Source organism: Prunus avium, chromosome 6, assembly GCF_965620075.1.
Source record: "Prunus avium chromosome 6, drPruAviu1.hap1.1, whole genome shotgun sequence".
NCBI lineage: Eukaryota > Viridiplantae > Streptophyta > Magnoliopsida > Rosales > Rosaceae > Prunus > Prunus avium.
In genome coordinates, this window is record NC_142289.1 from 35,441,531 (window position 1) to 35,454,699 (window position 13,169).

The 13,169-nt window shown below is 39.3% G+C and overlaps 2 protein-coding genes across 5 annotated transcripts; one reads left to right on the forward strand and one right to left on the reverse strand.

The window, feature by feature from the left end:
* The first annotated feature begins 97 nt into the window (after positions 1-97).
* Positions 98-4,713, forward strand: EOL2 (ETO1-like 2). Of its 3 annotated transcripts, XM_021960574.2 has the most exons (6): positions 98-476; positions 564-2,554; positions 2,896-3,187; positions 3,270-3,579; positions 3,956-4,074; positions 4,208-4,713. In XM_021960574.2, exons 2-6 carry the CDS (start codon positions 585-587, stop codon positions 4,301-4,303), a joined length of 2,787 nt encoding a protein of 928 aa, XP_021816266.2. In that variant the 5' UTR covers positions 98-476; positions 564-584; the 3' UTR covers positions 4,304-4,713. The 3 variants fall into 3 exon arrangements, with proteins under 3 accessions (XP_021816266.2, XP_021816264.2, XP_021816265.2); XM_021960572.2 differs by having other exon boundaries at positions 98-2,554; XM_021960573.2 differs by having other exon boundaries at positions 100-2,554; positions 3,956-4,713.
* A 3,554-nt stretch (positions 4,714-8,267) lies between these two features.
* LOC110758663 (Protein kinase superfamily protein) lies at positions 8,268-12,945 on the reverse strand. Of its 2 annotated transcripts, none has more exons than XM_088254148.1 (10): positions 12,888-12,945; positions 12,574-12,697; positions 12,345-12,483; positions 11,748-11,819; positions 11,475-11,618; positions 11,243-11,383; positions 10,384-10,985; positions 9,762-9,952; positions 9,520-9,652; positions 8,268-9,105 (listed from the first exon to the last, which is right to left on the reverse strand). In XM_088254148.1, the coding sequence occupies exons 2-10, from the start codon at positions 12,692-12,694 to the stop codon at positions 8,507-8,509; spliced, it is 2,142 nt and encodes a 713-aa protein (XP_088110274.1). In that variant the 5' UTR covers positions 12,695-12,697; positions 12,888-12,945; the 3' UTR covers positions 8,268-8,506. The 2 variants fall into 2 exon arrangements, with proteins under 2 accessions (XP_088110274.1, XP_021816267.1); XM_021960575.2 differs by having other exon boundaries at positions 12,574-12,773; positions 12,888-12,944.
* Between the last annotated feature and the right edge of the window lie 224 nt (positions 12,946-13,169).

The following is a 13,169-nucleotide window of genomic DNA, read 5'->3' on the forward strand; positions in this document are numbered from 1 at the left end:
TGCAATTTCTCCTTAATCTTCATTTTGTCGTTAATTAATTAGCAGTCAAGCTCAAGATAAGCTTAAATTGAAAATTATCCAGTTGACCAACTCACCTGGGCAGGCTAATTTTCCCATTTGGTAGATGACGTGGCAAGATTGGAGTGGTTAACAATGGTGGGTGATGAACTGACTCCGATAAACTCCTTGCTTTGGAGCTAGCCACCTAAACAACTAAACTTTCCGGTTAACCAAAACCCTTTGGAGCAGAGTGACAAAGACAGAGACAAGAGAGAAGGCTTTGCTGCTTTGCATAAAGAATATATCCACCCATGAATGAAAAGAGAAAACCCAAAAGCAGAGACCATTTTCTTCCATTTTTATTCTCGAGAAACTAACACCATCTTGGCCTGTAGCCTGCTTCACAGCCTCTCTCTCTCTCTCTCTCTCTCTCTCTTTCTCTCTGTGTTTCTCTGGGTGGTTTTTGCACGCCAGAGGTAAAAGCTCAACATTATTCGCTCTCTCTTGGTGGTGGTAAAGCTTGAAACTTTATAATCTTATTCTCTGTTTGTTCATATATGCAGAAGATTTATTGTCATTTAGATATGCGTGGTCTAAAGCTTTTAGACCGATTCACAAGTACCCAAGTCCACGCTCTCAATCCTACAGACACCTCCAATGGTAAAACCCATGTTGGTGTTTCAAGAGCTAAGCTTAACAGTCACCTGATTAAATCTTTTGGGTCAAATTCAAAGCCCAAAAGTTTCAACTCACTCTCTGTGACTGAAGCTCTTCTGCTGCCTTATGGACTTCCTGCAACTGACCTGCTTGAACCTTCCATAGAGCCTCACCTCAAGCCCACTGAATTTGTTGAAATCTTAGCTGACCTCTATCACCGCTTAGAGAATTGCTCGTCTCAATCTGATAAATCTTTGTTATGTATTGAGCAGTATTCTCTCTTGCGCAGTCTTGGTGACCCCAAGCTGCTTCGCCGGTGTCTTCGTGCTGCTCGTCAAAATGCTGTTGATGTAAACTCTAAGGTTGTGCTTTCGGCTTGGTTGAGGTTTGAGAGGAGAGAGGATGAGCTTGTGGGTATGTCTGCTATGGCTTGTAGTGGGCAAGTTCTTGAGTGTCCTCAGGTTGCTTTGGTAAATGGGTTTGATCCAAATTTGGTTTCTGGTCATTGCCAATGTGATCATGACCCCAGTAAAGCTGTCAATATGCTTATATTTGAGGGCAATGAGTGTGTGAGTTTGGAGGAGGAGGAGGAGGAAAGTGATGTTTCATTTTGTATTGGCAATGTAGAAATCAATTGTGCAAGGTGTAAAATTGCATCGCTTTCTAGTCCTTTTGAGGCTATGTTGTATGGATGTTTCAAAGAATCGAAAAAGGGTAAGATTGATTTTTCGGAAAATGGGATATCTGTGAAGGGAATGAGAGCTGTGGAAATGTATAGTAGGACTAGGAGATTGGACTTGTTTAGTCCTGAGATTGTTGTGGAGTTACTTTCTTTTGCAAATAGGTTCTGTTGTGAGGAGATGAAGTCTGCTTGTGATGCTTATTTAGCCTCACTGGTTGATAACATTGATGATGCATTGGTTCTTATTGAGTATGGTTTGGAGGAGATGGCATATCTTCTTGTAGCTGCCTGCTTGCAGGTATTGCTGAGAGGGCTCCCCAGTTCTCTGTATAATCCGAAGGTGATGAAATTTCTTTGTAGCTCCAAGGTCAGGGAGAGATTGGCCATGGCAGGGCATGGATTCTTATTGTATTATTTTCTAAGCCATGTGGCTATGGAGGAAAGTATGGTATCTAAGACAACTGTGATGATATTGGAGAGGTTGGAAGAATGTACAACCGAGAGGTGGCAGAAAACACTTGTGTTGCATCAATTGGGTTGTGTTTTGCTTGAGAGAAGAGAGTTTAAGGATGCCCAGTTTCGTTTTCTGGCGGCTGCTAAGGCAGGACATGTTTATTCAGTGGCTGGTGTTGCAAGGACCAAATACAAACAGGGGCAGCAGTATTCAGCATATACATTGATGAGCTCTATTATTTCCGAGTATAAACCCGCTGGGTGGATGTACCAGGAACGTGCCCTCTATAACATTGGGAAAGAGAAGATTTTGGATTTGAGCACTGCAACTGAATTAGATCCCACTCTTTTATTTCCATATAAATATAGAGCTGTCGCAAAGGCGGAGGAGAAGCAAATTAGAGCAGCTATTTTGGAGATTGATAGAACTGTTAGGTTTAAGCTCTCACCTGACTGCATTGAATTACGGGCTTGGTTCTTCATCGCACTTGAAGATTATGAAAGTGCTCTCCGAGATATCCGTGTGTTACTAACTTTAGAACCCAATTACATGATGTTTCATGGAAAGGTTAGTGGGGATTACTTGGTTGAGCTTCTCAGCCATCGGGTTAAGCAATTGAGCCAAGCTGATTGCTGGATGCACCTATATGATCAGTGGTCGTCTGTTGATGACATTGGATCTCTGGCAATCATACATCAGATGTTGGGACATAACCCTGGAAAGAGTCTCATTCAGTTTCGGCAATCTTTGCTTCTTTTACGGTATGTTTTCTGATCATAGCTATACTTTTCTGTGTTATCCAGCTACAATCTTTGTGTAGTAAACTTTCCATTATCTTGCACTTACAACATTTCATCACATAGTCATGATATCTGGATTCTTTGGAAGCCTAATTTGATTGAAATGTTTACAGTTTTCCTTAAGATATGATACCAGACCACCTACCCCACATTTGAATCACTTCATATCAAACAGCAGTTGGTTTAATGAAATGTTGTATGCTGCTTTGTCAATAATAATTGAAATGTGCTGGCCATGTAGAACTGTGGCTTCTGGCATCTTTTCTCACACGAAAGCTTCCTAATAAATACAACTATTTTAGGTTAAATTGTCAGAAGGCTGCAATGCGCAGTTTGCGGTTGGCAAGAAATAATTCTGGATCTGAGCATGAGAGGCTGGTCTATGAAGGATGGATTTTATATGACACTGGAAATCGTGAAGAAGCTCTCTCAAAGGCGGAAAAGTCAATTCACATTCAGAGGTCATTTGAAGCTTTTTTCCTTAAAGCATATGCATTGGCAGATACTAGCCTGGACTCTGAATCATCATCTTATGTTATTCAGCTGCTGGAGGAAGCTCTTAAATGTCCTTCAGATGGTCTTCGTAAAGGACAGGTGAGAATCATGAGTTATTCTTGCATTCTTCATCATTGTACCTTCATGTTCTTGTTTGATAGGGTATTCTGATATTTTGCAGGCACTAAATAACTTGGGGAGTATATATGTGGATTGTGGTAAGCTGGATAAGGCTGTGGACTGCTACATGAGTGCTCTTGACATCAAGCATACAAGAGCTCATCAAGGGTTGGCACGTGTTTATCACCTTAAAAATCAACGAAAAGCCGCATATGATGAGATGACCAAGCTAATAGAAAAAGCACAAAACAATGCATCAGCTTACGAAAAACGGTCAGAGTACTGTGATCCCGAGATGGCAAAGACTGATCTCAATATGGCAACACAATTGGATCCGTTGAGGACATACCCATACAGATACCGGGCAGCAGGTAATCTTTCTGATCCCTTACTCTAATTTCCTTTTTCCCCCAATTTTCTGCACGTCTGTTCTAAAAGAAGTGGTTGAAACTCCAATATTTTTAGTATAAACACACATCCATTCACTCATCTAGCTCTCTAAGTACCGAGAACAAGAAGCATTTTTCATTCTCCTTTAGGTTAGAATTCAACTGCACTTGGTTTCACATGACTTAGAATCTGTTAGAGTGATGGAGAAAAAAGGGAAAGCTTTTTATAGAAAACCAAACGGATATATAATGCTGAAGAAGAGAATTGCAATTGTCCCTTAGTAAAGGTAGTAGGAAGAGTTCTTTTACTTTTGTGAACTGAAACAATGTACTAATGTATGGAATCGCATGAAACTAGTTCTGATGGATGAACAAAAGGAGTCTGAAGCTGTAGAAGAGCTTACAAGGGCCATTGCTTTCAAGCCTGACTTGCAAATACTTCATCTTCGAGCTGCATTTCACGAGTCAATTGGAGAGGTAAGCTCTGCTCTCCAAGATTGTCAAGCAGCTCTCTGCATGGACCCCAACCACACAGACACTCTTGATTTGTATAATCGGGCACGGGACTGAGATGATATTTAACTTGTATATATGCTGCTCATGACTCCAGTGTGTCGGAGACTTCATGGTTAGCGTTGAAGAGAGAAAATTACCCTGGTTTCATTGTTCGAAAAAGTTTCCCAAAACTCACAATCTCTATGACTGAAACCCGTCTGGCAACGGTCAAGACGAAAAGATGACCAAGGAAATGCTATGTACATATGGCACACATGATGATGATTGTTGAACTGCAAGCGGCAAGCAGTCTCTTTGACCACTCTAGTCAAAGGTGGTTATGCAAGAAAGAATGAAATCAAATGTTCTTATAACTAGATAGGAGCATAGGTTGAAGATTAGAATTTTCTGTTGTAACTTTATTTTTTTCCAATCATAGTACCTTGAGAATTGTATGATGTCAATTGGTGAGGAAAGGGATCTCTACAGTCCCAGTGTACATTAACAGAGTCATTGAGGACATCCAAATATCTCAATTATTGTGTATTTCAGATTTTCTTTTACAATGGAGGGAGTGCTTCTCCTACCAAATAAAGGAGGTTTCTTTGTTTTGTTCTTTCAGCACCTTTCGTCCTTTCTTTCAATTTGTTTCTGTTTAATTTCACGGGCAAAACCATGCAGAAAATCTGCCAACTTATAGTTGCCCTTGAAAGGTTTACGGTAACTTTTAGGTTCTTGAATTCTAGAAAATGGAGGAAAAAGAGTCAAACAATATGGTAGAATATTTTCAGATGTTATTTCATTCTTCGAAACGAGGTATTTATTAGGGGTGATATTTTATACCGAAAAATCGCAAAAACCAACCGATAATTTACCGCAATGAAACCGCAATCGCGGTAAACCGAACCGCATTTGCGGTATTTAGAACCGAACCGCATTTGCGGTTGCGGTTGCGGTATTTGATTTTCAAAACTTGCGGTTACCGCAAACCGCGAATATATTTTAAATAATATTGTCTATATTATATTATATGTAAAATATCCTATTCTTTCACAAGTTGCCAAGGATATCTTTGCAATTCCAAGTTCTACGGTTTCTAGTGAAAATGCTTTTAGCCTAGGCAAGAGGATTGTGGATCCTTTTAAAAGTTCTTTGCATCCTAAAATGGTAGAGGCATTAGTGTGTACTAGTGATTGGCTTAGAGCGGACGAATTTTCCTTTTACAAGGAACCAACGGATGATGAGGTTGAATTCTACAAGGAAATGGAATATATGACAACTTGTAAGTAATTAGTTTATTTATGCTCATGTTATTTATGCTTCTTCTTATAATAAAATGTATTAAACTTATGTTGTTTTATTTGTAGATAGCATTGGTGCTCAAACAACACAACGGGGTTCTTCAAATCCACTCACCACCACCAACACTTGAGTTTGTAACATTGGTGCATTGCATTTTCCTTTTAGTTTGTAACTTTAATTAACTTTGAATTGGATTTTCTTTTGGGTTGTAACTTTAATTCATTTTGCATTGCATTTTCCTTTTGGTTTGTAACTTTAAAGAATTTGGAATGCTTGAGAAGTTTAACTTTAATTGGAATGCTTGGAATTGAACTTTAATTTTCTTTAGGTTGTGAATGCTTGAGAAGTTGAGGAAATTGTGAATTTATATATGCTTGAGAAGTTGGATTTTTATGACACAAAAAGAACTTGCGGTTTTAAACCGCTAATTCACGGTAACCGACTGCTTTTCGCAGTTTCAAAAATCACCATACAGCAAATAGTCGGTCGGTTTACGGTTTGGGCAAAAATTCGCGGTTACCGAACCGCAACCACCTCTAGTATTTATAATACAAGGTTACAAACCCTAGTAGGGTTGAATTAGGAAATAAGAGGAATCCTAATTACATAATATCTATACAAAATGGAAAAATAAATAAAACCCTAATAGAATAGGATATATCTCGCCAACACTCCCCCTCAAGTTGGAGCAAAGACGTCACGCATGTCCAACTTGTCAAGCGAGTTGCGAAAGATACTTGTAGAAACAGCTTTCGTAAGAACATCGGCTAACTGATACTCTGAGCGGATGAACGGAAAGGAAACAATCTCCGCATCCAACTTTTCTTTAATGAAATTTCGATCAACCTCCACATGCTTCGTACAATCATGTTGAACCGGGTTATGAGCAATTGCAATCGTAGCCGTATTGTCACAATATAAATCCATGGGTTTCTTAGGCCCAAAACCAAGGTCTCTCAATAATCTGCTCAACCATAGTAACTCAGATACACCATGAGCCATTCCCCGATACTCGGCCTCAACACTAGATCGAGACACTATCTTTTGTTTATTGCTCCTCCACGTAACAAGATTGCCACCAACAAACATAAAATACCCAGATGTTGAGCGCCTATCTGTAGCTGAACCTGCCCAATTAGCATCTGTGTACCCTTCCATATCTGTATGACCGTACTTGGAAAACATTAACCCCTTGCCAGGAGCCCCTTTGAGGTATCTCAAAATACGTGTCACGGCACCCATATGATCTTCACTCGGTAAGTGCATAAACAGACTCACTACACTCACTGCATATGCAATATCTGGACGTGTATGAGCCAAATAAATTAATTTTCCCACAAGCCGTTGATAACGCTCCTTATCAGTAGGAGCTTGATCAGGATACAACCCCAACTTGTGATTCTGTTCACTGGGAGTATCAATGGGTTTACAATCCAACATTCTAGTTTCTGCAAGTAAGTCCAAAACATATTTTCTTTGGGACAGAAAAATATCATGCTTAGATCTGGCAACTTCAATCCCAAGAAAGTATTTCAAGTCACCTAATGATTTCATCTCAAATTTAGATGCAAGATATTTCTGAAGATTCTGTATTTCTACCTGATCATCTCCAGTTACAATCATATCATCAACATAAATTATTAAAGCTGTCAATTTACCTCTGCGATGCTTCAGAAACAAAGTATGATCCGCATTACTTTGTACATACCCAGACTTCCTCATAGATGCAGCAAACCTCCCGAACCAAGCTCTTGGAGACTGCTTTAATCCATACAATGATTTCAGTAGCTTGCACACCATACCCTCTTTAGCGGTCGCCAGATGATAATTTTGGATTTTGTGAGCCTCTCTCAGAAGGACATAACAGTAATACTAGCGACTCTCGTACAGATGAAATTGATACAAGACCCCCCCTCTGTCCTACCATTGCCTCAATCAAGTCGTGATAATGAGGTACTTTCTAGTGATGTGCCTACCTATTCTTTGCCCCCACGTACTACCCGTGGGAAACCTAAAGTGCAATATTCTCCTGATATACATGCCAAGTCTAAATATCTCATTAACCATTATATGTCAACTCATCGTTTATCTAAGTCATATGCATCATATTTGTGTCAATTATCTAGTGTATGTGTGCCAACTAAGTTGCAAGATGCTCTATCTGATCAAAACTGGGTAGATGCAATGCATGTTGAGATGGAAGCCTTGAACAAGAATACTACTTGGGAGTTAGTTCCTTTACCAAAAGGAAAAAAGGCAGTTGGGTGTTTACTTTGAAGCATAAGGCTGATGGTTCCATTGACCGTTACAAGGCAAGATTGGTAGCAAAAGGGTATACTCAAACATATGGAGTGGATTACACAGAGACTTTTGCTCCAGTAGCTAAGCTCAACACTGTACGTGTACTCTTATCCTTAGCTGCTAATCATGACTGGCCGTTGTTACAATTTGATGTCAAGAATGCGTTCCTCCATGGTGATCTCAAAGAAGAAATATACATGGATCCTCCACCGGATATCCTTGTGACCGCTAAAGAGGGTATGGTGTGCAAGCTACTGAAATCATTGTATGGATTAAAGCAGTCTCCAAGTCAAACAATATGGTAGAATATTTTCAGATGTTATTTCATTCTCCGAAAGGAGGTATTTATAATACAAGGTTACAAACCCTAGTATGGTTGAATTAGGAAATAAGAGGAATCCTAATTACATAATATCTATACAAAAGGGAAAAATAAATAAAACCCTAATAGAATAGGATATATCTCGCCAACAAAAAGTTGGGGTGTTAGGTGTTGCAGGGGTTGTAAGGTTCAACTTGAAGAAACTATAAAACACTAAACCAAGAGACCACCAAACGGAAACCTTTACTGCTCAATGCTCAGAAAGTAAAAATTTTATTGATCTCAGAAGTATATTTCCATGTATAAACGCTTAAAATTTCACTTTCTAAGTTATTTACGACATCATTCCTCTTACTTAGATTAGAGACAGACAACACAATCTTATCTATCCTACTTGCATCCTGCTGCTATAAATCAATAACAGAACCAGATAAAAGAATAACGCACACAAATTATTAATGGACAAGACAATTAAATAGACTTTTATGATCAACTTCCTTCTGTTGACATAATTTCAAGTTCTGCCCACCAAAGAGGTGACAATTTTGGTATGGCTCCATCAGGGCCCATGGCTGTGATTTCTTTTAACCTGCCTGTGATCTCCGTCATTTTCGGTCTTTGTTTTGGGTCAGGATGGACACAATCTTTTATCACTTGAAACAATTCTCCTAGCTCTTCTTCTTGGAAAGATTTTAAGGTAGGATCAACTATTTCTCGTAAAGATTTATCCCCTTTCAGATAGTGTGCTGCCCAGTCTACAAGAGAACCATTTTCCACAGAGTATGGGATCCTACCAGTAATCATTTCGAACAATATAACCCCGAAGCTGTAGACATTGCTTTCTGGATCTGCAGATGTATTTTCACGAAGCTTCTTGTCAGCAGATCCCATCTTTGCTGCAGTCACTTCATTCAAGAAGGTAAAATCTGATATTTTGGCTGCGTAGTCTTCAGTCAGGTATACAGAGGATGATAGCAAGTTCTTCTGAGCTATTGGTGGAGTCAGTTGGTGCATATACTCTAGACAGTATGCCATTCCCATGGCTATCCGTAGTCTCATTCCCCAGTCCAAATGCTCCGCTTCTTTTACTGCAAGACACAGAATTTTGACATTATCAAAACTGTTGAAAATGCATCAGTTACTGCAAATTTGATGCTCCATTATCTTAAATCATATGTTCCATTAGCATTTTTTTTTTCTCCTGGAAAATAATGTGAGAACTATCTGTACTTTGAATTTATTTGAAATGTACGACTGCGTGTGACAGAAGTAGGATATGATCCTTCAACAGTGCATATGCTTAAAGTGAAGTATCCAACTCATTTTGAGCTTGGGAAAGAACCCTGGATCTCAGTGCGAGCACGCACACACTTAGCCATTCCTTTTGAGCTCATATAAGCTGGTCTCTGGTAATGCAACTTGATTATAGAAATGCTATATGAAGTTAGATTGATCAATTCATAAATTAACTTTCTTCACAACATAAAGAAGAAAGTACTCACTATGTAGATGCTCAAAGAGTGTTCCATTTGGAGCATATTCAAACACCATCATTCTTGTGAATGGTTTCTCTTCTTCACAATACCCAATAAGGTTTACAAAGTTCTTGTGGTTCACTTTGGACAATGTTTCTATCTGCAAAAAAAAAAAAAGCATATTATTATAAATATAATATACATCAATAGAGGTAACTAGTAGGGACTTTTGGACGCATCAAATCAGATGGGAATTATTTCTTATGTACCTTCTTTCTGAACTGAGCCTCCAAGTTTTTAGACCAGCCTACAGCAGATGTCATAGTGACACATGTTACCGCTATTTCAACCCCACTTGAAAGAGTTCCCTTATACACGTTGCCATCTGAAAAGGATCCAATTATGTTACTGAAATCTTCACAAGCTGCCTCAAGTTCTGATCGGTTGAGCTTTGGTACACCTGAAACACGGTTCATCAAGCTGAGTACTTGAAACATGTATGGAATAAGAATCGAAGTTCCTACTTCTTTTCCTTTCTTATTTTCTTGTATATATGCAATCCATGCAGAATGGGATTGAAAACTTTGCCCATGATTTTATCCAGGAGGGAAACCAATAAGCTATACTCTAGAGGACAAAGAAAATAGCCGTTAAGCTAGTTAGATATGAGAAGAAGAGGAAACCTAAGACTCAATTTGTCGCCTACATCAATATCAGGGTCAACCTATAGTCTTGGAATGCTCTTAAGTGTTGAGTAGTGAACAAGTGGACCAAGGGTCTAACCACATTTCATATTTATTGCCTAAACATGCCATAAATTTTCTGAATATAAACATGCATAAGAGTTTATATTTATTTGTGCAGGGGCCTGAGAATTCTCACGAATCTGACCTGATACAAATGCTTTCTGCAACTGCCCACTTAACCCTGTGACCCAGGGTTTCACGGTAACAACTTTACTGCTTCGGACGAGAAAAATGCCAATAACTGACATTAAAATGAACAAAGAACCCCCAACAACGCCTGCACAAATCATAACTACACGATGCCTTGACTTGGAAGAACTAGTCTTAACCCCTTGACTTGGACTTGAAGCAGGGGAAGGCATTGGTTCTTGATTGGACTGTGGTGCTGGAGAAATAGTAGTTGGTGGATTTATTGGGACAGGAGAGGCTGGAGTTGGTGCTACCAAAGGCGAGGGTGAAGGGGTCAGAAAGCTGCTTGAGGGAGATGCTGAAGGGGAATTTGATGACGGTGATGGTAAAGGGGAATTTGACAATGGTGATGAAAATAGTGAGGGTGGCATTGAGACTGAAAATGGTAATGGAGATGGTGAAGAAGGCTGATGAAGTGGTGGTGAGGAAGATGGTGGAGCTGACGTTGACAACAAACCGCGTTCATTTCCTTTAGCCCTTCTGACTCTGGATGGCGCTTTCTCATTTGCCACCTGCTGCAGCCTGCGGTAAGCTGTATCTTCAGGTTGGGCAGTGTTCCTAACAAACAAAAAAAGGTCATCATGAACTGAATGAAGGAAATAATATGGTACAAGCTTACAAGGTATGAGAAAATTTATTGTTCCTAATGTTGCTTTCCATAGAAAAGTTGTACAATGCCAGAACATAAAGAACTTGTCTGAGCTTACTGAACAGAATCATGGGCATTATTGGAAATAAGGTGAGAATTAGAAATGAACTAATTATTACTAAATTGGGTCTAAGCATATAATATTAGATCAGTTTCACTTTCTTACCAGCTGGTACATCTGCTCATAGACAGTGTCAGGCAAGTAGCATCTGTTAGCTGATCCTTATCTTCCTGGCATTCAGAAAGCATCTTCAGTTCATGGAGTTGAGGAGAAATGCAAACGAGAAATCTGTTATTGTCAAGTAAACTGCAAAAAGAATCACAATATGAGTTTAGTAAAACTGTAAAAGCCATTAATAAGACCTCCGAGTGCAACCAGTTTGAAATGATCAACATACAGGGTAGTTAGACACGGATTGTTGCTGAAGTCAGATGGAAATGGTCCACTAAAGTTATTATATCCCAAGTCCAAAACTTCCAGCTCCATTAACTCTGCAATCTCTTTTGGAATGTTTCCAGAAAAAGAATTATTGCGCAAAATACTGCATTAAAGAAGCACCGGATTCAGATTCAGAGGAATGCCTTGAAGCAAAAGGTTTTTTAAAAAAAAGAGAGATTAAAATAAACCATTGGAGTGCTTTTGTTGGACTAGTAACCAGTTTTGTTCTTACATAGATTTTATGTAAGCCAGCTTCCCTAGTTCAGGGGCCAATGTTCCTCCAAGACAAAGATCTTTCAAATTCCTGCAAGTTGATGAATTGAAATCTGACTTTAGGCTACCGAAACCATGATTTAATATAAGAGATAGAAGAGTCTCTACATTGATAGGATGAAATCCATAGCACATCCACATTAACTTTAAGGCTAACAATACCATATGTATGATATTCAAATATATAGAAATTCAAAGTTGACATAGAAAAATTAGTAAAAATTCATGCTTTCCAAACAATTTTCAAGCTTCAAGCTCAAACCATGTTGAAAAAAATCTTATTAGATGATCTTCACATGAAACCCCCACTTCAAATCAACTTGGTAAATCAATGCAGAAGTACTTCTTCACAGTGTAGAATGAACCCACATTTATTAATCAGCTAATCAGCAATAAACACTAACAAATTTAGAAAAACCATTTTTCTAGTTTGGCACAGAAGAACTTAAATGATTTAAGAGTTGTCTGGTTCAATTCAACCAAAACAAGATGCAGAAGCAAAAGCACACATAAATGATCTAAGAAAACATGAGACTTAGAAGCAAATGCCACTCACAAAATGACCACTTTTCCATCCGAGCACTCGACCCCAAACCAAGAACAAGGGTCGTCTTCTCCACCATCCTTGTTCCAATTTGACAAAGCCCCGTAAGGGTCTCTGACCACTCTGTCCCTGAACCTCAGCAAGGCCAAACCTGCACCCAAAAACAAAACCCATTAAGCAAAAACCATCAAGCAGCTGATTGAGAACTGTACGGACGTGCAGAAGAAGTAAATGTACGGACCTTCAACGTTGAGAGACCAACATGGGCTGAGAAGATGATGAAACAGTAGAAGAAACACCATCACCACCACCACACCCATCCGGTGCTCCTCTAACCCATCAAATCTCCACCGTCGATTCATTTCCTACGAGAACCAAGATCAAAATTTCCAAACTTGAATATTTATATACAGAGAAACAGAGGTTGTGGGAGTCTCTGCACTGCAAGGTAATTTGGACAGACGAAGAAGAAACCGCGTGTATCAGAGACTTTTTTAAATGATTTAGAATTTTAGAAAGTTCCTTTTTTTATTTAATGTCGGACCGAAAACGTACCGAAACGGGAACCGAAATATCGCGGAAGTTGAATGTTTCGGTCCGCTGCAATTCAGCAACGTTGGATTTGCTTCTTGTCTTGTAGCGGGTAGCCAGCGACCTGGCTCCAAATATATTTATAGCGCCGTCCCATCAGACCCCACGTGCCGGTCACGTGCTTTTTTTGGTGACTTTGCCCTTTCTTTCTATTTTCCTGGGGTCGCCACTTGCTGGTATATGCTACACTGCTTCTCAATTTGCATTTTCTCAGCAACATCATGACCGCCAGTTTGATATAATCAA